General features: G+C 40.3%; 1 protein-coding gene across 1 annotated transcript in view; it reads right to left on the reverse strand.

Moving 5' to 3' along the window:
* Nucleotides 1-26,738, reverse strand: part of LOC126259905 (pinin) — a 63,891-nt gene that overhangs the window by 34,373 nt on the left and 2,780 nt on the right. The window contains exons 2-3 of the mRNA XM_049956994.1: nt 21,988-22,059; nt 4,293-4,382 (exon numbers count right to left, since the gene is read on the reverse strand). Coding sequence (XP_049812951.1) covers nt 4,293-4,382; nt 21,988-22,059 — 162 coding nt within the window. The remainder of the gene's footprint in view (nt 1-4,292; nt 4,383-21,987; nt 22,060-26,738) is intronic.

The following is a 26,738-nucleotide window of genomic DNA, read 5'->3' on the forward strand; positions in this document are numbered from 1 at the left end:
TCTTGTCTAAACTATTTATCGTCCATGTTTCACTTCCATACATGGCTACACTCCACACAAATACTTTCAGAAACGACTTCCTGAGATTTAAATCTATACTCGATGTTAACAAATTTCTCTTCTTCAGAAATGTTTTCCTTGTCATTGCCAATCTACATTTTATATCCTCTCTCCTTCGACCATCATCAGTTATTTTGCTCCTCAAATAGCAAAACTCATCAACTACCTTAAGTGTCACATTTCCTAATCTAATTCCCTCAGCATCACCTGATTTAATTCGACTACATTCCGTTATCCTCGTTTTGCTTTTGTTGATGTTCATTTATATCCTCCTTTCAAGACACTGTTCTCTCCGTTCAACTGCTCTTCCAAGTCCTTTGCTGTCTCTGACAGAATTACAATGTCATCAGTAAACCTCAAAGTTTTTATTTCTTCTCCATGGATTTTAATACCTACACCAAATTTTTCTATTGTTTCCTTTACTGCTTGCTCAATATACAGATTGAATAACATCGGGGATTGGCTACAACCCTGTCTCACTCCCTTCCCAACCGCTGCTTCCCTTTCATACCCCTCGACTCTTATGACTGCCATCTGCTTTCTGTACAAATTGTAAATAGCCTTTCGCTCCCTGCATTTTACCCCTGCCACCTTTAGAATTTGAAAGAGAGTATGCCAGTCAACATTGTCAAAAGCTTTCTCTAAGTCTACAGATGCAAGAAACGTGTGTTTGCCTTTCCTTAATCTATCTTCTAAGATACGTCGTAGGGTCAGTATTGTCTGACATGTTCCAACATTTCTACGGAATCCAAACTGATCTTCCCCGAGGTCAGCTTCTACCAGTTTTTCCATTTGTCTGTAAAGAATTCATGTTAGTATTTTGCAGCGGTGACTTAATAAACTAATAGTTCGGTAATTTCCACATCTGTCAACACCTGCTTTCTTTGGGATTGGAATTATTATATTCTTCTTGAAGTCTGAGGGTATTTCGCCTGTCTTATACATCTTGCTCACCAGATGGTAGAGTTTTGTTAGGGCTGGCTCTCCCAAGGCTATAAGTAGTTCTAATGGAATGTTGTTTACATCCTGGAGCCTTGTTTCAACTTAAATCTTTCAGTGCTCTGTCAAACTCTTCATACAGTATCATATCTCCCATTTCATCTTCATGTACATGCATGCTCTTCCATTTCCACAATATTGTCCTCAAGTACATCACCCTTGTATAGACCCTCTATATACTACTTCCACCTTTCTGCTTTCCCTTCTTTGCTTAGAACTGGGTTTCCATCTGAGCTCTTTGATATTCATACACGTGGTACTCTTTTCTCCAAAAGTCTCTTTAATTTTCCTACAGGCAGTATCTATCTTACCCCTAGTAATATATGCCTCTACGTCCTTACATTTATCCTCTAGCCATCCCTACTTAGCCATTTTGCACTTCCTGTCGATCTCATTTTTGAGACGTTTGTGTTCCTTTTTGCCTGCTTCATTTACTGCATTTTTATATTTTCTCCTTTCATCAATTAAATTCAATATTTCTTCTGTTATCCAAGGATTTCTACTAGCCCTCGTCTTTTTACCTACTTGATCCTCTGCCGCCTTCACTGTTTCATCTCTAAAAGCTAGCCATTCTTCATCTATGTATTTCTTTCCCCCACTCTTCTCAATCGTTCCCTAATGCTCTCTCTGAAACTCTCTACAACCTCCGGTCATTTCAGTTTATCCAGGTCCTATCTCCTTAAATTCCCACCTCTTTGCAGATTCATCAGTTTTAATCTACAGTTCATAATCAATAGACTGTGGTCAGAGTCCACATCTGCCCCTGGAAATGTCTTACAATTCAAAACCTGGTTCCTAAATCTCTGTCTTACCATTATCTGGATAATTTCTTTTATCTCATCATACATTTCATCAATCTCGTCGCCATCTGCGGAGCTAGATGGCATGTAAACTTGTACTACTGTGGTAGGTATGGGCTTTGTATCTATCTTGGCCACAATAGTGCGTTCACTATGCTGTTTGTAGTAGCTTACTCGCACTCCTATTTTTTTATTCGTTATTAAACCTATTTGATTTTGTATTTATAACCCCTGTAGTCATCTGACCGGAATTCTTGTTCCTGCTGCCATTGAACTTCACTAATTCCCGCTATATCTAACTTTAACCTATCCATTTCCCTTTTGAAATTTTCTAACCTACCTGCCCGATTAAGGGATCGGGCATTCTGATCCGTAGAACGTCAGTTTTCTTTCTCCTGATAATGACGTCCTCCTGAGTAGTCCCCGCCTGGAGTTCCGAATGGAGGACTATTTTACCTCAAGAGGACGCCATCATCATGTAACCATACAGTAAAGCTGCAAGCCCTTAGGAAAAATTACAGCCGTAGCTTCCCCTTGCTTTCAGCCATTCACAGTACCAGCACAGCAAGGCCGTTTTGGTTAGTGTTACAAGGCCAGATCAGTCAATCATCCAGACTGTTTCCCCTGGAACTACTGAAAAGGCTGCTGCCCCTCTTCAGGAACCACACGTTTGTCTGGCCTCTCAACAGATACCCCTCCTTTGTGGTTGTACCTATGGTACGGCTATCTGTATCACTGAGGCACGCAAGCCTCCCCACCAACGGCAAGGTCCAAGGTTCATGGTGCATATGCTACCTATTTTCACATCCATTGGTACTTTGATAATGCAGATCATACGGACAATGCATTGTCTGTGCTGTGTTCCTATCTGTAAAGACAATGGCCTTTGTGAAGGTGTACTGGAGTCACACCAACAGCTACGTGGCATCTTCACCAACCTATGTCACATTGAACACATTTAGTCATTGACAGGCAATTGAACAAGACTTTGAACATAACTGAGCTTTTGTCCACCTATCAACAAATAAACTCTTCATCTAACCACTGAGCTGGAAGCAATATTGTCATATAAAGCTCAATTGCCTTCCTTGGCCGAGTATTCTTCTTTATTTGTAAACACAAAAATGTTCTGGTACATTACAGTACTCCACGAATAAGTAAGTCCCAGAACCTTCTAGAAATCACAATAGTCAAATGATAAATAACTGCATGGTGGGAAGAAAACCAGCAACTCCTATATTACCACACCATGGCAGATGATACATAACACACAGCAATATACTATGAGGTCATTACTTTACCTCTTCACCGATTACTTGAAATAAAACACTTCAGTTCAAGAGAAATAATCCATTTTATTTCCTCACTAGTAAACTTTGCTAAGGTTTTTTTTTTTTTCCCCCGCAAAGAACCAGAACTTTCTCCCAACAGCCTCTTAGTCTAATACTAATTTTCAGGTAAATAACAACTGTTGGAGTTAAATCACAACACACCTTCAAAAATCTGAAATGCAAATAAAAACACTGCGCAAGAGAAAAGAAATGCAACTCTCCATGCTTTACTGATGTCTTCAGATTACAATTCAGATCATAAGAATACGAAAAGCTCACATAAAGGATTGTCACCAAACCCACATCCAATGCTACACCAGAATCTGTCCTCTTCCCTGCATGCCATAGTAGTGTGAACATCTAGGCTTTGCTGAGATTCAAACAACTCTCAAAAATGTTGAACACTTTGACTTTACAGCTAACCAGTGCTGTAACTACAGCTTTACTGGCTTTTGCATCAGCACAGGCTTCCTCATTGGTTTTGCTTCTTCTTTTACTATTTGCAAACCTGTAAATGCTGTCTGCTAGTAGGTCCTAACATTATTTATCATCATGATGTTCCTCTAGAACAATAAGAAAACCACAAACAAACATACCAAGTAACTCGTCCAACAGAATCTTTAAGCAATGGAACCTTCCAGAAGCCAAATTACAGTCAGCTTACAGAAACCCAGTTCATCAGCAAAATACTGCCAATTATAACTTACAAATATCCAACATTTGGTGGTTTTCTGTGTCTCCCTTAATGTAACTAAAGCCTCAGTCCAAATTAAAAACTAGTTTGCTTAATTTACTGTTATGAAAGAATTTCTTTTCACGCTCAGAAATCAAATAAAAAGGTTTTAGCAAATAAATTTAAGATTACATGCACACCGATCTACAAATCTATCAGGCACCACTACAGTGGATAAAATTATGGCGATTAGGGTGGATTACATATACAGGCAATTGTTTATACTGCCAGCATTCAATAAAAGAAGTGGAGGAAATGATACTGATATTTATTAGAACTTGTGAAGCAAGCTGAGGAAGCTTCCCAGTTTTCCTAAGTCTTCAGACAAAGTAAAATACGTCAAATTAATAAAGTTAACTAATGGGTTACCTGCTAAATACAGTTCTTGGATCTCCAGGCCTCTTCTTCACCACTGGTGACTCATCCTCTTCTGGTCTTGCACCTGGGTCCCGGCGTCCTCTGAATAAATAAATTTCTACTGATTACATAATTTTTGCTAGGTTCCTACTAACAGCTAAAGGTAATAACAAATTTCAACTAAAAACAGATATTAAGTTACTACTCTACCTGGCTTAGGTATTCTGCACCCTGCAAAAGAACAATATGTACCACATAAATGTGTCAATTTAATGTTCAAAGAACCTCCATAATCACAGTTACTGACACCCCTACACACAGAAGTTTTAGTAACAAATACTAGTGGGTACTCGAAGATGAAACACTTCCTATCTAGTCCTTAAACAGTAATACTCAGATGACTTCCAGTAAAAAGCACACATGCATCAGTCTAAATTACTACTACACAGCTGGAACCAAAATATCTGTAATGAAAATCTTAGTTGTTTTATTTAACATTTTTATATGAACAAATACTCAAATTTTTACATTACGGTCTTGACTTTACAGGTAGTCTGCACGAACACTGACTATGAGGCATGTTTCTCTTGTTGACAAAACTAAGTGATGGGGGCACCAACTCCCTGCATTCCACTACCTCACAAAACACTTCATGGCACACACTCTACCCACCATATCTTCTCTAATGGCTGCAAAGAAATGATAAGCACATAGTAGTGCTTTCAACGGGAGTGCCCAATATAAATTTAATTGTTAGTATCTATCAGACTGTGTAGTTTCAGTACGCAAGTGATAACACCACCCCACTCCTGAAAGAAAATACCATCAGCCATAGCCAACTGCAAAGTGAGCACAAAGAGTGTTGAAACAGACATTCTGTGGAGTTGTATCCCACAGCGTTGTGGTGTGATAATAATAGCTTGGTGCTAATGTGGAAAGGGGAGCTAGTATTTCACACACCATTACAATTGAAAACATTTGAGGATGAGTAACAATTCTGATGAGGGAGACTATTCATGATGGCATTATTCAAGGAAATATGTTCATATGAGATGATTTGGGGAACTCATAGAAAATCTACACACATACAAGGAATGGTCTACCATTTGCAACCATGAAATGAGACATAAGAACAGTGGTCGTAAAAAGAGCGTAACCAACAGGGACCAGACACAAGAGTTCAAACTCGACAGGGATTGCTGCTGTCACTGAATGAAGGTCGGTCTCAGCCAGTATCCTAAAGAATATTGCAAAGAGGACTTATGCCATGCACATTTGGAGTCAGGTACCTCACAAAAAGCCATTGTTCATATCTTTAATACACCAAACAGCACAGAACGTAAACAGTAGCTGATTTGAAGTTTGTAGGTTAGTCACAATTTATCCTCTTTTCATATGATGGAAGGCAACTGAGAGCACCAATGGCCCAACAAGCCATTCAAATTGCAGTGTATGGAGAGTGAAGTTCAATCCGATTATCCACAATACAATTCAGAATCATACTGAGTGAACAGCCAAGACATGATTATGAATTACTAGACACACACTATAAACTGCTGCAAATACTCTCATCTTCCTAAATGAAAACAGCTGTGTTCACAGTGCTATTCTGAAAGGCAGGTGTCACAAATCAGACCCCAAAATGGTGTATTAGGTCAAGCATCTGCATACTGAAGGTGACGCTGCACCATATGCCAGGCTCCCATAATCTAGGTGTGCAGATTGAGAGCTTTGTAGAGCAGCAAAAGTGTAGAGCAGTCTGCAACCCAGCTGGTGTTATTGAGACATCAAAGTGTATTAAGGTGTGACCAGCATGTTTGCTCAAGTCGGTGAAGAAGGGAAAGCCATGTCAACGGTGCATGGAAGCCCAATGCCAAAAGCTGATAAGACTCCACCACACAGGCCATTTGGTCATCGAGGTAGAGTTCTGGTTGGAAATGGACAGTAAGACAGCGACAGAAGTGCGCGACATGTTGTTGGCAGAAAGCCGGAAGCCACAGATGAGAGCCTCCAACTTCACCTTTCAAACGGCAACCTGCAGTCGACGTTCAGCAACAGCCACAACTGAGGAGCAATAGTAGATCCAAAAAGTCGTCAGCATACAGGGAGACCGAATCTGTAGACCTCACAACTGCAGCTAGACCTTCGATAGCCACTAGAGAAAGGGGGCACACTCAATACAATGCTCTATGGGACACCATTCTCTTGTATATGGGAGTAATGTGGGAAGCACCAAATTGAACCCAGAAAGGACGGCAAGACAAGAAGTTCCAGATCCCAGAGACCCCACTCATAGAGGTAAAGGATGACACCATGTAGTGTCATAAGCCCTATGCAAGTCGAAGAAGACAGCAATGAGTTGTTGATGCGAGAAAAAGGTTTGGGGGAAGGGACCAACAGTGAGGTCATTGGTCCCATCAGATTGGGGACAGAAGTTGGCCGTGCCCTTTCAAAGGAACCATCCCAGCATTTGACTAAAGTGATTTAGGGAAATTACAGAAAACCTAAATCAGCATGGCCAGACATGGGTTTGAACCGTCGTCATCCCACAGCGGGGAAAAGGCTGACTAAATATCAGACTCCAGGCAGAACTGTCAGCAGTAGTTGGCAGAAACCACCCTGGGATGGAGCCACAAGTTCCCGAGACTCAAGGTACCAACTAAGCCATCCGCTCAACATACATTCAAGTAACTTGCAGAGAACATTAGTGATAGCTGCCCATCTCGAGGGGGTACTTACCCAGCACCTATACTGGAACAATCAAGCTTTCTCACCAATGAGAGGGGAACTCATCCCCACTCCATTGCAAGGATGTGACACTAGCAATCCACTGATAAGTGGTTGACTATTTAGCTATGGATGCGCTCTGGCCCTGGAGCCATGTCAGGGCAAAGAGGTAGGGCAATGAAGAATTCCCATTCACTTAACAGAGCATTACAATGTTCCAGGTGAGGTGTAATAAATGATAAAGGAACTCATTCTACCAGCTGTTTGTGGACATGAAATGCAGGCTGAAAATTCTCAGATGCAGAGGCCCAAGCATAACGAAAAGCACAATTTTTGGCAACAGCATCTGGATCAGTGTAGTCATCATCATTCAAAGAGATACCAGGAGGAGGAGGGAGGAGATTAGTGTTCAACATCCTGTAGACAATAAGCTCATTAGAGACTGAGCGCAAGCTCGGATTGGAGAAGGATGAGGAGGAAAATTGGCCGTGGCCTTTCAAAAGAACCTCCGGACATTTGCCTGAAGCAATTTAAAAAAAAAAAAAAAAAAAAAAAAATCACATGGAAAACCTAAAACTGGGTGTCTGGACGTGGGTTTTTGCCTGAAGCAACTGAAAAATGTGAGTCCAGTGTGCTAACCACTGCGCCACTTCGCTCATTACAGAGATACCAGGTACACCTGTGGAGAACTGGTGTCCATAGAGGCACCGAAGCTTCACAAAAACATGCGAAGCAGTAGAACGTTGTACAATGGTAGCAACATATTGCTCCAAGCATTCTCGTTTCTATTGTTTTTTTGAGATGGCAGTCCAGGGCACAGCCATTTAAAGGTAATGAGTTGCTACATTGATGGCTGTTGCTTATGGCATCAGAGAGCCCACCCACGATCTCTAATGGCTGTGGCAATCTCGGGATCCACCGAGATACTGCCTTTCGATTGGGGACACCAAGTCAGAGTCAGCTGCGGATAGAATGGCTGCAATCGTGCTCTGGACAACTGCCTCATACCACCATGTGGCAGGGTGCAAAGGGTGACAGCACTGGTGAAACATCCCAATCAGCTTTGGACAGAATCCATCTGTGTGGACATCCAGGCAAGTGACAACGAGAACACGTCAAAACGATTGGAAAATGATCATTGTCACACATGCATCATAGACTCTACAATGGATGGACAGGACAAGACCTGTGCTGCAACTATAAAGATCGATGGCCAAAAAAGACCCATATGCCACGCTGAATGTGTGGGAACATCAGTATCAAGAGGCAAAGATCGAGCTCAGTGAGCAAGTTTTCGATAACTTTATCATGGCCAGTGGTTGTAGTTCCATGCCACAAAAGGTTGCACACACTGAAGTTGGCAAATCTGCAGTGCTGTGTCTGTGGTCAATGTTCCAGTGTGAACACTCCAATTCAAACTAATGCATGTTCAGCAGTGACTGCTGTGAACACAGTGACCTTGTCCTTCATATGTGGTGAGGGTGAGTCACTGCTGGCTCACAGTGGCTCGGTGAGGCAGTGTAGAGTTCCGATTGAATGCTCCACTTCAAACGAATGTATCTCTGTCGGTGACCGTCGCTAGTGACCGCCACCAGTGTCCCAGTGTGAAACGGACCTAAGATGGAAGCCTGGCAACAACAGTGCACCAAGGACAAGACCAAAACCCAGTAAATATAGAACAGAGTAGCATGATCCACAGACGACAAGGTCTGGGTGAGGACACAGACACCATTAAGTATTCGAATAAAGTTATTCTTCAGTTGACAAATATGGGGCAGCGATATCAGTTTTTTTTTTTTTTATCCACAAGATGTGCCAGAAATCAGGACTGTGCAACAATGTCCAAACATTTGGTACTAAATGTGTCAAGATGGACTATGGCACAATGTCACAAGCGCATGGACCACATTTTTGCAAGAGAAAATTGGAAGCCACATGGGTCAGTCCATATGAAAAGATCCAATGATGACTGCTTGGCCATTTTTAAATACTTGGATTTTTTTTTACACGTAATTACCCTATAGTTGAGAAGTACAGAATTTTTTTAAAAAAAAATTTACCTTGCACTGTTACTGAGTAGCAGGCATTTTTATTTTAAATGCACGGCAGTTTTTCAATTTGGAGACGTTATCGTTAATTTAAATATCTCTGCATTGGGTTAAGTTACAACATTGCAATTGACATGATTGTTTTTAGAAAAGCCTCCTCTACAACATTGTTTATTACCCAAAACACCCTAAATTAAAAAATAACTAGTCGAAATGACCTCCAAAGTTTGGTATTGAAAATTTAGAAAATCCAATTTTTTACCCAAAAATAACAACCAAGGCATGATTCATCAGTCATTATTCAACATTACAAAACATTACATATATTAACAGACAAACATCTAGTCCTTGTATATACTCAATGGATCTTTCGGATGCCATGAAGAATTCTTCAAAGTCCCCACTGAACGCACTGACACTGCTTTCTTCCCTGATCTGTTGGGTGGTCTACTTAGGCACGCCGCAGTCACATTCTGGCGAAAGCATCAGTCCCCATTTGAAGAGTGAGTCAGCACATCTTCCACGCCCAGTTCTTATTCGGTTCAGAGTTGACCAGATCTTGCGGGGCTGATCAAACCCAGGAACTGCCTCAGTAATACAAGGCATTAGGTGGCAAACTGTTGGGGCATTTTGGAGCCATTCGCTTCTCCAAGAGTTAATGTCAGCCCCAATGAGGCTGTCTAGAGCACGAGGAGGATGTCTTGAACGAAGCCTCTTGATACTCATATCAGGTATATCAATGTGTACCAGTGGTTCAGGGTTTGTTTCAATCATTTTGTATTCCCTAACCAAGGCTGCTTCTCGTCGTATTTTTGGGGGTGGTATATGACTCAGGACAGGTAGCCATATGTTAGGTGAAGACCTAACTGTTCCAGAAATAATGTGCATGGTTTTGTTACGTTCAACATCGATTTTGTTCACATGACTACTGTTTAGCCACACTGGTACACAGTACTCCACCGCAGAGTATATCAGGCTCAGCGCAGACGTCCTCAGAGTTGTTGCCGTTGATCCCCAGATGGTTCCGCAGAGTTTGTGGATGAGGTTGTTTCTTGTTCTCACCTTGGCAGCTGCTTTTGTAAGGTGTGATTTAAATGACAAGGTTCTGTCTAACGTGACCCCTAGGTACCTTGGCTCCTTGTGGTTGAGGTGTGTGTCGTCAAGGTATACTTCCAGAGTTCTGTCGGCTTCTCTGTTATTGAGGTGGAAGCAAATTACTTCTGTCTTCATGGCGTTACGCCTAAGCCTCCATTTACAGAAGTATGCTGCCAGGGCAGACAGATCGGATGTCAGGGTTTCTTCCATTGTATCAAAATCGGTGTGCCTCGTTGCAATGGCCCAGTCATCAATGCATAGGCTGTAAAGCAGGGGGGCCAATACCGAGCCTTGAGGTAAGCCATTTTGAAGGAATTTCTGGCTACTGACTTTGTTTTCCATGACGACCTGGAATCCTCTGTTACCAATCATGTTACCAATAAGCTTTTGTCACTTTTTGACAGGAAATTATTTTCATCAGTTTACAGAGTAGACCTTGTCTCCAGACATTATCATAGGCTGCTGACAAGTCAATGAAGGCCACAGATGGTTTTAATTTCTTTTGGAATCCCGCTTCAATATGTGTTGTAAGGGCCAGGACTTGGTCTGCACAGCTTCGGTTGGGATGAAAGCCGGCTTGTTCTACTGGGATGGCGTTGAGTGTTGTCTGACCAATCCTGTTAAGTAGTACTCATTCTAGAAGTCTGTACACCATACTAAGCACTGCTATGGGCCAGTAGTTTTGCGGAAGATTTCCCAGTTTACCTGGGTTTAGGGGGGCAATTACCTTGGCATGTTTATATTCTTGGGGTATGTTTCCTGTCTGCAGTAGTCATGTGAAGAACTTTGCTAACCATATTTTCATATATTTGCCAGACTTGATAAGAAACTGTGAGAGGATGTCATCTAAGGCAGGGGCTTTACCTGTTTTTGTATCCTTTATTGCTGCCGAGGTCTCTTTGGGGGTGATGTCGCATGAATATTTGGTGTCAACACTGGCTGTTGCTTTTAGCTTACTAAGTTCACGTTTAATGCATATTGTGGCCTCTTGGTGGTTTAGCCCTTTAGATGTTTTAACAATGTGCAAAGCAATTTTGTTAGGTGTTGTGTAGGTTTCTTCTCGAGTAATATGGCTGGTTTCTCCTAGTTTTCGAAGCAGGGACCATGCTTTTGTGCTGGATACTTTAAAGTCCATAGCATGAGTAGTTTCCATCCACTTCTGTCGTCGTGCACAACCAAGGCTGCGTATGAGTTCATCTGCTATTTCTCTGTCACCACTGCTTTGGTAGTTGTTATACAGTTCTTCACATTTCTCGTCCCAGCCTGGACTGTATTCTTTGTGGTATCCTCTAGGTATGTGCTGTTTTGCTGTGCTGATGACTGCTCCCACAAATGTTTTATAGCTATCAGCAGATGGACAGATCCACTCCAGGCATTTATCAAGGTCTTCAGAGTAAGCTTTCCAATCCGCTTTCTGTAGGCTCCATCTGGGTCGAGGAGTTGAGGTTATCAATGGAATATTTGTGCCGATTTCTACTAGGACAGGACTGTGTTGACTGTGGGGCAAATCTGGCAAAACATTTCAGTTTGTGTTGACCAGCTAGTGATTTTCATCTAGTGTGACAAAGCATAGGTCTGGGTCATACTCTTGTTTCCAAGCTGCTGATCTGAAGGAACCATGATCTTTAGCATTGAAAATGAGGTGGATGTTGTTTCCTTCTGCCCAGTCTGCTAAGGCTTCACCATTTGTATCAGTTGTTCTGTATCGCCATTGCGTGTGGTGGCTGTTGTCCCCTACAAAGACCGCAGGATGGCGGTGTGATTGGAGAACATCTGCTGGGCATGCGGGTCCTGGTGGTTTGTAAATGTTATTTATAACCAGTTCACCTATTTTGATTATCACAAAGTGGATATTGTCATCCGTGGAAGTGGATAGCAGGTGAGTGTTCTTATTTTTGACCTATGTGGCTACTCCATAGGCATGGTGGTATGTTGCACTAATGATATCTATCCTGGTATTTTTCCTCTGGGGCGTAGTTATTCTTCATTATCTGTGTGGGTTTCCTGTAGGGCAACCACGTCAATGTTGTGCTTAGTCAATAACTTTTGAAGAATTTGGCATTTTGTTTTACTAATGCCCTCAATGTTCAATCGACATATTTTAACACGTTTTCCAAGTTTCCTAGATGCTTGGCCCTGAGAAGGGCTTTTGATGTGATGAGCCATTTCCTCTCAGTTATATACATCTCGAATAGCCAGGAGATCTAGAAAGATTGTCTAGCTGCCAGTTTTGTTGCCTTCTTAGCACCACCCAGGGGTCACGTGTGGGGTAAATTTCAGGTTTACACCCACGGACATGAAGCAAATACTAGACTTATATTGAGCAATAACACTGAGAAATGTATCCTTAATTTTTTTATAAACTTGTGAAATTTACTGGACATATAGTAAGTGAAGTGTGTCACAAAACAGTTTATGGCCCAGTATCAAAAAAATTAAAAATGTTAATGACTTTAATAAAGACAAACAAACTTTATTTAAATTACAAGTAGGTTCTTCTGTATCATCAGTCTGTATCATGAGAAAAAATATATTCAGAAGTACAATAACATTTTGGAAAAAAAAGAAAAAAAAAGAAAGAAAGAAACCATTCTCTGATACACTCAAAGCTCATAAAAAGTCAGTCATTAAAGGTTTGAGGAAATAAAACTTGAACATTGTACTTGTTAAGTGTGAGTGAAACAGCTTTCGGAGGGAAACTCAATGTGATTCCTGGAAATTCTCTGTGGCCAAATTTTTACTCGAAAATATTTATCGTGAATCAAGGACTGGAATCATTTAACCTTGTTAATGACATTATATTCCTCATGAGAAAGCTATTATCTTGTTCTAATTTAGAGGTGTCTCCTGCTTCAAAAATAAGAAAACTGAGTAGTGGAAAAAGAAAAGCAAATACTGAAAGCAAGGTGCAATGGATTTCAGACAAAATTAGAAAAGACTTAGAATCGTGCTTTAATAATGCAGATACCAACTATATTTCTAAAAAAGAAAACCTACCTCCAGAATAATTCACATTGAATTAACTGAGAAATTTAAAAAAGTACGTGTTCAGTGACATCTCAAGAGAAAAAATAGTTCACGAGTTCATTGTTTGGTTGGACTAACCTGAAAATTAGTGAAAGAGCAAGGCATTCTAACAGTTTTAAGAAAGAGGAAAGGAGTAGATGTAAGTGAAGAAACAACTGAAAAGATCCAGCAGTTTTTTGAAGAAGGTGAGAACAGCAGAACATACAAAGACAGCAAAAAAGTTGTTATAAATGGAGTTAAAGTAACAAAGGAGAAACTAATAGTGCTGTCAAGTTTAAATGAACTTTACGTAGCTTTCATGCTCACCCTGAATGCAAAATTGGATAGTCAAAATTTTGTGACCTTCACAGTAAGTGGTGTGGTTCCTCAGGAACACACTCTGCAAGTGCTTGTTTATATCACCAAAATATCAAACTGATGACTGCAGTTGCAAAATTCAATGATGTTAATTACAAAGAGTTACTAGATTTAATGATCTGTGACATTAACAATTATGACTGCATGGTAAGTTTCATGTGATAAACACCACGGTAAAGAAACTGCTCTTTAATTGTTTAACAAATCTGAGGGGGAAATACCTGACAATGTTACCTTCAAGCAGTGGGTCACAATCAACAGGATTGAAATGATAACAGTAGTTAATTCTCACGAAAAGTACTTTGAATCTTCAACTGATAACTTAGAAAATCTCAAAAGTCACCACTATGTTTCTAAAATCCAAAGTAAGTTTTTGCAGGGAACTTTACATTTGTGGTCCAGGATGAAATACAAGGGTAGCACTGGATCAGTGACCAGGCAACAGTGAACCCATTTGTTTTGTTTTGTACTTCAAAAATGAGAAAGACGAAGTTTGCTGTTCTTCAATTTGCATTCTACGTGCCTGCTTGGAGCACAACACTTTGGCTGTCCATGTGTTTCAAAAGTATGTAACAAATTACATAAAAGAATAGTTGCCCAAAGTTGAGATGCTCATATACTTTTCAGATGGAAGTGGCAGTCAATACAAGAACAAAAAGAATTTTTCAAATCTTCACTACCACAAAGCAGATTTTGGTTTGGAAGCCAAATGGCACTTTTCTGCCTCTTGCCATAGTAAAAATGCATGTGATGGTGTAGGAGGTACAATAAACATAAGGCAAGTAATGCCAGCCTACAAAGAAAGACCGCAGACCAAATTCTTACAATACAGGTCATGTATACCTTTTGCAAGGATAATATTAAACACATCACTTGTTTTCTCTCTAAGAAAGAAAAGGTAGTTCTTCATATCAAAACATCATTTAAAACCAGATCTGAAAACTATACAGCAATAAAAGGAACAAAGTAATTCCACACATTCCTTGGCATTATATAAAACTTAGTTTGATGCTACGTAACACCAGAAACTGAAATTTATGAGAATCATTGTGTCAGTAAAATTACACCTGTCTATGACATTGAATGATATAGTGGCAAGTGTGTATGATGGACAATGATGGCTTGCACAAGTTGAAAGAACAAGTTTGGAAAACAATGATGTTTTTGTGCACACTGAGCACCCTGCTGGCCCAAGAACAACATTCAAGAAATGTACTAGTGGCAAAGTTTGGATACCAATGAAAAATGTATTAAAGAAGCTTTTAGTGCTTTAATGTACCACAGCAACTGGGAGGTCTTTTGCATATAATTCAATACCATAACTTCAATAACAATAGATGACATCTAGCCAATATCACACAAGAATTAGGCAACAGCCATAAGATCAATTGTAGTGTAATGTGAATTATTTTAAGGCTAGTAGCTTATGTTATCTAACTAGAGAAAAAACACATACTGATGAATCATTTCTTGGCTGTTATTTTTGGATCAAAAAGTGGATTTTCTTAATTTTCAATACCAAACTTTGGAGGTCATTTCGACTAGTTATTTTTAATTTAGGGTATGTTGGGTAATAATTTGAAGGGGAGAATTTTCTAAAAATAATCACATCAATTGCAATGCTGTAACTTAACCCAGTCACAGATACAATAAAAATTTAGTAGCGATGCAAAGTAAAAAAATTTTAAAACTGTTTTGAACTTCTCAGTTACAGGGTAATCATACATTAAAAAAAAAAAATATTTAAAAATGGCCAAGCAACCAACTGAATTTTTACTGGATGACTTGGATCACTTCACTTGGATTGACCCACAGGAAAGGGTCCAGTGGTGGACCTTTGGATGACTGACCTTTACATGACTCACTAGCGTTCAGCCAGGCTACAGATTAAGAGATATACCAAATACTAAGGTCGCCCACATACAGTATAAGGGTAACCATTAGCCCAATAGGGTCACTATCCCACCAATGGCTATAAGGAACAGTAACACTCAACATGGAGCTCAAGGGGCACCCTTATCTTAAACCTGTTGGGAGCTGAGTGACGTACCAACTCCAACCTGAAACAATTGCAGGAATGGAAACTGATGAATAGAAAGCGATACGGTACTTTGAAAGCCCTAATCCAGAAGTTAAGTAAAATCTGATGGCATCAAGCAGTGTTGTATGCCTTATGTTTGGAGGGGGAGGCACAAGGGGGAGGTGGGACTGCACTTGGATGTTGCCGTTTAGAAAAAGCCTGTTGGATTGCTGTTCACAACCTAACTGGATAGTTGAGTGTGGATCATCCCCTCCTAGAAACAACACTGATGAGGTCAAATGGCCTTGTCATTCAGCATAATTGTCAGATTAACATCCTTTCAAGTAACTGGCGTAGAGCATGTTGGCATACTAATTGGTCAGTAGCTGTCACTGGACACTGAGTTTTTTCCTGACTTACGGATTGAGATGATGGCACTATTTCTCCATTTCAAAGAGGAAACACCTTCTGGCAAATCCCGAGTACATGGTGTCTGCAAGCCACATTTGGATGTTTAATCACCTGATTATGAATTAAATCATGTGCGGAATCCATATCCTGAGACAACCTGAAGCAGTTCCCATTCTGTGAATGGTTCATTATTCAATTCAGTATTATGGGGAGTAGAGGATAGCAGGATGTCTTCAAAATGTCCTTTACGCATTCAGAAAGTAGCCGAGTAAGAATAGAACACCATGAGGTGTTCAGCAAGATCTGATACATCAGTAGAAATACTACAATGAAGGAGAAGACCCAGAACAGTTAATCTTCAGTGGCCAAGTAGACTATAGTACTTGGTCCACACCTGAGGTATACGTTCCCAAGAGGGAGACAAAGTACCCTCAGAATTACTGTTTGCTGTGTCTAATTAGGTAGGGAGCCTTTGAGAGAACTGCTTACAAGTTATGAGGGCAGCCTACAAAAAATATCACTAGAGACACAGTAGTGCCCTTTGATGGTCCTAAACAGCTGTTGCAATATCTTTGGTCCACCAGAAACCAATTGATTGGGCTCTTAGAAAGGGGGATAGCAGTTCCAGCAGCACAAGCGAAAATTAAAAATTTTAATTAATTAATTAAATTTTTTAAAAAATAAATAAATAAAAACCATTGACAAACATAGTTTCTGAGTCTGCTAGCACGATTTCTTCTTTTTCTCCTTAACTACTTTAGAGAGACGGCACTGTTTCGAGGGCTTCAGTGGGCAGCCCTGGGATTCGCAGTCTGTGGCACTTTCACTCTCTGGCTGATGTTGGATCACTGATCTGGAGATTTCCAGGGAGAGGAGTCCCTAAAAAAAGAGACTTGTCACCAACAGATGCAGGAAGAGGTCACTGCTTCTCTGCCCAAGACCACCCAATCGAGGTCCCTGAATATGGTGGCTTCTAGAATCACAAGAGGGGAGTAGGAGGCCAATCACCCACTGGGGTCAAAATATTCGCATGACTGCCAGAGAGACTATAGGGAGAAAGTGCTTAAGGTAAGGGTGGGTGGCAGCCACAGGTAGAGCTCTCGACTGGAGTAGGCAGCATCATGGCAGACGTCTTGCACAATGAAAAGACCCCAACATTCTTTACCGGCAAATGCAAATGTTTCAATACTGATCATTATGACCTTAAGAATCCATCGATCAATGTAAAGACCACAAGTTAAATCATACTATCCCAAGCACTGCAGATATTAAACATAACTTCACAGCCTTTTCTTCCAAATCTTTTAGTATCAAATCAATGTTACCCAAAGCAAGCTTATCATTTATATCATTTTCAATTACAGTAGCAGGACTGATCCACCTGATAATGAATAACAAGTTCACACTACCAATCACAGTGCTAAACCAGTTACATGTTTGCATGACAATGCACTGGGCTAGATTGAGTGATACACGTTCACATCACAAAGTCAGATTGATTACTACTACTAATCACTTCCTGCCAGTCCACACCGTGCACACATTTTCATGATAGCTCAGCCATCTCCAATGACATTTGTTAAAGTAGTAATTATGTTTTGCAAGTTAACTTTTGATAAATGATATTCTAATCATAAAGTGTTAGTATGGTTTGATTTTTTTTTTTTTTTTTTATGCATTCTGCCACCAATTTTGGTGTGAGAGTTCCCCCAGTCTGCTATCACTCAAGGACAAATTCCCCTACTATCAAAGCTGTCCCACAGTTCAGGCCAAGGTCTCTTGGTCATCTGGCACTGGCAGAGTGGATAACATGTCTCTCTACCAGAATGTGCAGCTCCAGCAGTGGAATCAATTCTATACAGACAACGAATCATAATCTGTAATAGTATCAGATGACATATTCCAGCAGAATAATGCAAAATACCACACAGTTCACACACCACAACCGCCTTGAAGAATGTACGGACACAATGGGGCTGCACAGTTCTTATTTGTCTTCAATATAGCACGTACTGGATGCAACTGAACAGGATGATGTATAGTTCATATTAGCTTTCAGCAAGCAATCTTCATGAAGTGACATAGTATATGCTTCAGGCATAGTGAGAAATTCATCCAGACAACACCTGGAGGTTGTTTACGCCCATGCCACAATGAATATATGATACTGATAATGGAAATTTGTTTGTATAGCCACCATTTCTGCATCTTGATCAATAGCAGAAAAAAAAATTAAAATCTCTGGGAAGTACACTAACATGCCATTAAGCATCTCTAGCCTCAGCAATGTTTTATGGTTGCTTGTTTTTGAGCACGTGTCAGTCATGAATGTGGAGCCTTCAGACGTGGTTGGCCGCCACCAAGCCAAACTTTGTACTGAAAGTTATGGCCATGTGTCAGAAGAATAGTGAACAACAGCTCACACGTAAGGAGTGTCGTCCAAGATTGAAGTTTTATTTGACTCTCATGGCACTATTTTTTTACTATGTTTCCATAATACCTTTTGAAGCAGAATACAATACATTATTAGTGGAATCTCAATCCACTGTGCTTCACCTAACCGATATTCAAATTATATGAGTGTGGCAGGGGTAAAATACAGGGAGCGAAAGGCTATTTACAATTTGCACAGAAACCAGATAGCAGTTATAAAGAGTCAAGGGACATCAAAGGGAAGCGGTGGTTGGGAAGGGAGTGAGACAGGGTTGTAGCCTCCCCCCGATGTTATTCAATCTGTTTATTGAGCAAGCAGTAAAGGAAACAAAAGAAAAATTCGGAGTAGGTATTAAAATCCATGGAGAAGAAATAAAAACTTTGAGGTTCACCGATGACATTGTAATTCTGTCAGAGACAGCAAAGGAAAAAGAGCAGTTGAACGGAATGGACAGTGTCTTGAAGGGAGGATATAAGATGAACATCAACAGAAGCAAAACGAGGATAATGGAATGTAGTTGAATTAAGTCGGGTGATGCTGAGGGAATTAGATTAGGAAATGAGACACTTAAAGTAGTAAAGGAGTTTTGCTATTTGGGAAGCAAAATAACTGATGATGGTTGAAGTAGAGAGGATATAAAATATAGACTGGCAATGGCAAGGAAAGCGTTTCTGAAGAAGAGAAATCTGTTAACATCGAGTATAGATTTAAATGTCAGGAAGTCGTTTCTGAAAGTATTTGTATGGAGTGTAGCCATGTATGGAAGTGAAACATGGACGATAAATAGTTTAGATAAGAAGAGAATAGAAGCCTTTGAAATGTGGTACTACAGAAGAATGCTGAAGATTAGATGGGTAGACCACATAACTAATGAGGAAGTATTGAATAGGATTGGGGAGAAGATGAGTTTGTGGCACAACTTGACAAGAAGAAGGGATCGGTTGGTAGGACATGTTCTGAGGCATCAAGGGATCACCAATTTAGTATTGGAGGGCAGCGTGGAGGGTAAAAATCGTAGAGGGAGACCAAGAGATGAATACACTAAACAGATTCAGAAGGATGTAGGCTGCAGTACGTATTGGGAGATGATGAAGCATGCACAGAATAGAGTAGCATGGAGAGCTGCATCAAACCAGTCTCAGGACTGAAGACAACAACAACAACAACAACAACAACAACAACATGAGTGATGAAACACTGCATCATCGTCAAGGGTGAAGGGCGATAACCAATGAAATGAGGCAACAGGAGCAGTAGGAGCTTTCCAAGTTCCAAATGGAATGAAACTTTAATCATTTAAAACCTATTACAAGATGAACAGAGATTAATAAATAACGGGCTGGTGCATGATGTTGTAACACTTTCCATTTCAGAGTAGTTTGAAAATTATACTTTGCTACACAAGACAGAAAATTCCATTCTGACTGGATAAGTGGCAAAATGGACCGCATTAGTGCTCCTATCTAATTCTGTTCCTCAACATCATAATTAAATATAAAAAACAAATTCACAGAAAAGTAATGTATATAGCAACACTGCTGCACAAGCTAATGTTCACGTACACTGCTAGCCATTAAAATTACAACAACATGGAGGATAGCAAATAATGTAGGGTAACTTTAATTATTGTGCCTGTAGAGTTTGTATAGAACACAACTAAATCTGAAGATGATTTGATGCCACACAATATGCAAAATTTAGTACAGAGTGCTGCCGTCTCTGGCAGCAACAGTTCTAACCCGACTAGGCACTGAGTTTAATTGAAGTTCAATATGGGGATGTCACTCCATGCTGCTTCAATACTGCACAAATGTGTGCAAGCCTCTTCATCTCTGAATTACTACTGCAACCCACAGCCTTCTGAATCTGCTAACTGTATTCATCTCTGAGTCTCCCTCTATGATTATAACTCCCTTCAATTCCCTCCAATACTAAACTGGTGACCTCTTGATGTCTCAGAATGAGTCCTATCAATCGATCCTTTCTTTTAATCAAGTTTGTGCTACAATCGTTTTTGTCTCCACAATTCTATTCAATAACTCTTCATTAATTACAAAATCTACCCATCTAATCTTCAGCATTGTTCCGCAGCACCACTTTTCAAAAGCTTCTATTCTCTTCTTGTTTAAATTGTTTGTTATCATTGTTTCGGTTCAATAACAACTACAACCCATACAAATACTTTCAGAAAAAACTTCCTAAAACTATATTCGATGTTAACAAATTTCTCTTCGTCACAAATGCTTTTCTTGCCATTGGTAGTCTACATTTACACCCTTTTAATTTCAGCCATCATCAGTTATTCTTCTGCCCTAATAACAAGGTTGATCTACTACTTTAAGTGTCTCGTTTCCCAATCTAAAGCCTCAGCATCCCCCGATTTAATTCAATAACATTCCATTATCCTTGTTTTTGTTGATATTATTCTTGTATCCTCCTTTCAAGACACTGTCCATTCCATTCAACTTCCCAGTCCTTTGCTGTTTCTGACAGAATTACAATATCATTGGCAAATCTCAGAGGTTTCATTTTTCTCCTTTGATTCCTACTTAAAAAAAAAAAAAAAAAAAAAAAAAATCCTTTACTGCTTGCTCAATATACAGGTTGAATAACACTGGAGATAGGCCACAACCATGTCTTACTCCATTCTCAACCACTGCTTCCCTTTTGACAGCCCATAACCAGGGTGAAAGATCTGGAGAATGTGTTTCACAGGGCAAAAATCAAACCCCCTTTGTATCTTCTGGTCTTGGAAAAAAGGGTAACACGCAGTATTGCACTATCGTGTTGATCAATAACATCACTGAGACCTTAAAGATAGGGCACAGCCACCAGCCTTAACACATCACAAATCTATTGCCAACTGTCCAAATTACCAGCTACACAAACCAGAGGTTATTACAATACACTGTGTATCCAATGGCACTCCACACCAAGTGCTGGGCCCATATGACATCAACAACTGCTATCTTTTAATCTATGTTCTCCTCCAGAGCATCCACACAGGGTCTTGTCCATCATGATACTGTACACAAAACCGAGACTCATCCAGCAATACGGTGCTACTCTGGTGTTCAATGTTGCCACTGTCATTGCCTCTCTCTGCTGCTGTTGCAACAATGGCCACCGTGCTAACTGTCCATCATGCTTGAGATGTTGTCAGTGCTGTGGAGGCTACTTTTTCTCACTACAAACAAGTCCATTTCCTGCCTAAAAGTATGTGACATGGTTGTAACAACCTGCATGGCTGAGTGAACAATTTCTCTCCTCTTGGGCATGAGTTGCTGACATCCTGCACAGCCTCAAGTGTGACCATACTGAACCCATCGGTCCCATATTCGCATGACAGTCATGGAATCTGGACCAATGCAAGCAAGAATTTGACAACTGTTACTTGCCATCATAATGGTGTTGCAAATTTTAATGGTCAGCAGTGCATACAGATTCAGTCATCAGTGTCAATATATATTTACGGATTGTGACTTTAAACCAGTGTTTACAAATGCATCACATTTTTTACACAAAGGTAATCACACACTCTGAAAACAATAACATAGATACAACTTGATATTTTCTGACAAAGTGTACCTGTTTAGGGCATAACCTCTGCCTCTGCCCCGGAATTCTTCCTGTTGTCCTGCAGGTCTCTTCACACCAGGGCTGAAATCAATTAAAATAAGTCAAAACTTTCACTTAGGCTATGAAGTACAAATGGTGTCACTGTACTACAACAGCTGACGACGCTTTTCTATATCCATGACTATGAAGTGATTATATGTAAAGGGGGTTCATGGCAACCAACATTGTGACTGACTTTACCTCAGGCACACATAGTAAATATAATGAACGTACCAGAATGCTGTGGTTCAGAAAAGCAGAAAATACTGTGATGTTCTGGTCATTCTTTGGTAGAGAAATCTTTTCCTTTATGTTGCAGCGGTACACTACTATCCCTAGGAGGTAACTGTTTTTAGCAACAATAATATTCACTATGTAATAGAAAATACCAGAATTTTAACAAAACCGTTACTAAAACAATGCTGGGGAATCTAATTAAAATGTTTCAAAATTTTGTGGCAATAAACTGAAATGAAGATTAGGAAAGAGATGGACCACAAAGTGTGCTCATGTGGTTCAATCAAAACAACAGGGCCAAGAAAGGCTGCTATCTATGTTTAAGTCTAGGATTTGCATGCAATTTTAACAGCTAAAGAAGTTTTCATGGCGCAAGCTGACTTGGAGAAGAGAAAGATTTGTAGGACATAATAATAATAATAATAATAATAATATAGCAAAGTGGAGGAGAGAGGGTAAAAATTGTAGAGGTAAACCAAGGTTTGAATATAGTAAGCAAGTTCAAGAGAATGACAGTTATAGCTGTTATGCAGAAGTGAAGGGCTGGTAGGAACAGATTAACCAGAGCAGAGTTTTGATTGAAGACCTACACCGCAACAATGTTTCTACTTTTTGCTTTTAAGTGATCACCCAGCTGCATTAACCTTATTCGTTATTTTAACTATATTTTACCTGTGAAATGAATAAACTACGCATTTGTAGGTACACTAAATTCTTGCCAATCCAGCACTTAGTAGTTCAGTCCCTCAGTAATCCGGTTCGTATCCAGCCTCTAGTTGCTCAAGAAGTAATGATGAATACAATAATGAAGTCTCATGCGCAACAATGAGATGTCCGATAATTACAATGTTGAACAATGCTATATGTATTTTAAATTGTGACTTTCTTTACTGTTATCATGACTCCTTAAAGGATACACATTAGCTTGACCTCGAGCAGAAACTCGAAATTAGAGATACATTGAACTGAGGTTTTTTACAGAGAGCCATTGCTGCAGAGTACAATATTGGATGAGCAACTATTTACAATCAAACAATAACAGACAAAGCGATAATTAAAAGTATACAGGACAGTTATGATGAAACAGAAGACGAAGAGGACATAGAAGGAAAGAAGATGACAGTATCTCAAACTGCTGGTGCTGAAGCTGCAGACATCTTCCTGGAGTACATAATGCAACCTTCAGAAACATGTAGTACCAATGTAATAGTTGTAAAGCTGTTGTGTGATAAAACATTTTTTCCATCAAATGTCATCACTGCAACAAAAAATTTTTGAATATGTTTCATATAGAGTGATATTGTACCATGCACACCCTTGAGGACTAAATTTTCTGTGTAAGCAAATGTATCTCTGCATTTAATAAAGTATAATCCCTATGTGTTTACACTAAATTTATGACACACTCAATAATCCAGCATGTCTGCTAATCTGGCACCATACGAGCAAGGACTGGCCAGATTAGCAAGCGTCTAATGCACTGAAACCCCAGGCTGATGCCAATATAGGCCTACAACCAATCTTACAGGTGTTGATCAGGGGTTGTTGCAACTACAATCTGCAAGCAACAGTACCACATGAGATCGTATGCCAACAGACCAATGATAACAAACAAAATGGGGTGGTTTACTAGCTATCACCATGGAATGGGATGGTGGCAGCACTGCCAACGGTGGCATTGTGTGGTAGTATACAGCACTGTGACCATGGGCCCTTCTTCCTTTCTATGAGATCACGTGCTTGCTGTATGTGTGTTTCCTTCTACCAGGAGGGTCTTTAGGCCACCACCCAGTCAATCCACAGCAGTGTACTTAGCTTGTGCTCACCTTGTACATCAATGGAGTTGGCTGAGGATTAATCATCACTGCGTTAGAGTTGTCAGACTATCATCGAGTGCCTCCTCTTCATCGCCTTTCTGAATTTCACTCCCCACTCAGCCTCCAGCTGGCCTCCCACTTGCCAGAACTTATAACATTAGCTGACTGGTGTATTGAAACTAGCGTGATTGGCAGTTATCCTGTTCATTAACAAGGGTCATTTTCATGTCAGTCTTATAAATATTTTCCATGCCAGTTTTATTTTGCACTTCCTCTACAAACTCCAATAGACAGGGCTACTGACACTGCTGATCACCCAGGGCCCCACCTCAGGATGTTCTCTGGCTGTCGAGAGCTGCCACCTCACTGGACACACTCTCTGACCGTCCAGGTATTACAGCCTCGCTGACACCACATCCGACCATCCAGTGGCTACCGCATCACTGGACGCTACCCCCTGACCATTCAGGTGGCTTCTGCCTTGCTGGACATCACCCTCTGACTGTCCAGGGGGCTTCCACCTCACTGGACATCACCCCCCGAGCGTCCAGGGGGCTTCCGCCTTGCTGGACATCACCCCGAACTGTCCAGAGGACCACCGCCTCGCTGGATACCAATTCTGACCATCCAGGGGGCTGCTGCCTCGATGGACGCTATCCCTGACAGTCCAGGGGGTTGCCGCTTCACTGGATGCCACCCCCGAGCATCCAGGGGGCTGCTATCTCACTTGACTTTAACAGCTACTCATCTTCAAGAAATCTACCACTCTCGGCCAAACATGGCCTCACGGCCTAGAACATTGTATTGTATTTCAGTCCATTTGTGTCAATAGGACACAGTTGTTCTCTGCTAGTTGGACACCTCATCTGCTGCACATCACAGCTTTCGTTCATGAATACAAAAGTAAATAACACAGTTTATTCTGAATGTCTGTACAAGTATGAGGGACAGAGAGAGAGAGAGAAAATTTTTAACAAAGTCTTTGAAGTGAATTGAATTTCTTTTAAACCTGCAACTGTATGATGTATTGACAGAACTCGCATAACATGAAGCTTAAGATTATGCTATGGCTCTTCAAAGTTCTGATGGACAATTTCTGGTGCATAATGGCACATGTCCTGTGGTTTCATATCCCCGACAGGCTGAATTAGTCCTCGTCTGAAGAAATAAAAAATTGTGGATTCAGAAGTCACCATTCCACTTTACTCAGAAATCACAACCAGAGCTCAATACACAAACATTTCAGTTTGTAAGTATACAGATGCAGGTCTCTTTCTATAACGTTTCAACATGACAATGTCTGTAATTAACACTCGCATCAATAAAGTGTTGAGATTTCGCTTGAATTCATTCCACTCAAACAACTTTTTCTGGCATGCAAACTCTTTTTGGATAGGTATGGCTTTTAATCACTGTAGAGCCCATTTTGTGCCACTTTACCACTAAGTTTTGCATTGCAGGCTTTTGAAAACTCTTCTAGTCTTAAACTCTTGCAGAAACAATTCTGCATACATTTTTCATCTATGCTTTGCAGAACATTTGACAATGAACTTGCAACGTATTATCACAGGCATCATACTGTGTTGCATTCAGCTGGTCTTTAAATACCTTCCGCTCACTCAAATGTAATGACACGGTGAAATACTCAGGACAGAGCGTGTGCAGACATATGACATTAGCTGATTGGTGTATTGAAACCAGCGTGATGGGCAGTTCTCCTGTTCATTAACAAGGGTCATTTTCATGTCAGTCTTATAAACATTTTCCATGCTAGTTTCATTGTGCCCTTCCTCTACCAATCTTTCCAATCTCCCATAAAAAATTCACGTGAGTATTCTACAACCGTGACCTTTTAAACAGGTAGTTCAGCAATACCTGTCGGCACCTATCTTTTTGCGTACTGGAATTATTACATTCTTCTTGAACTTTGAGGGTATTTCTTCTGCCTCACTTATCTTGCATACTTGGTGGAGTATTTATGTCATTACCAGCTTTCCCAAGTCCTCTATAATTTGAGGAAACACCTCTACTCCAATGTTTTGTTTTGATGCTGGTCTTTCTGTGCTCTGACAAATTCTTCTTGCAGTATCATATATCCTTTTTCACCTTTATCTACATCCTCTTTCACAACACTGTCATCAAATCTGTTTCCTTTGTACAGCCCTTCTATATCTTCCCCCATTTTTCAGGTTTACCACACTGGCTCACCATCCGAGTTCACTATTTTCATAGAGCAACTCGTACAACTGGTTTCCTTTCTCCCAAAGGTTTCTTTCATTTACCATATAATCAAAATACCTTCCTTATAATTGCGAAAGCATTTAGATTTCTGCATTCCTCCGGTAAACTTTCCTGCTGTGCCCATTTTGCACTTTCTGGCAATCTCACAGTCACCTGTACACTCCCAAATTCCCATTTCATTTGCTCAGTTCCACATTCCTTCTTTAAGCATTTAAATTTAATATACTGTGTGTAACCTCAGGATTTCTATTTCTTTCTGCCTACTTATTCCCCTGTTGCCTTTACTATTTAACCTCTTACTGCGACCCATCATCTACTGCCCCTATTTCTGTTACTTTTTTGCCTACTTTGCCTTTGAAACAACCACCTACAATATGTTTAAGCCCCATCTTCATACTTTAAACCTCACAGTGGCTCCATGTCACT

This window comes from Schistocerca nitens, chromosome 5 (assembly GCF_023898315.1).
Source record: "Schistocerca nitens isolate TAMUIC-IGC-003100 chromosome 5, iqSchNite1.1, whole genome shotgun sequence".
Lineage (NCBI taxonomy): Eukaryota > Metazoa > Arthropoda > Insecta > Orthoptera > Acrididae > Schistocerca > Schistocerca nitens.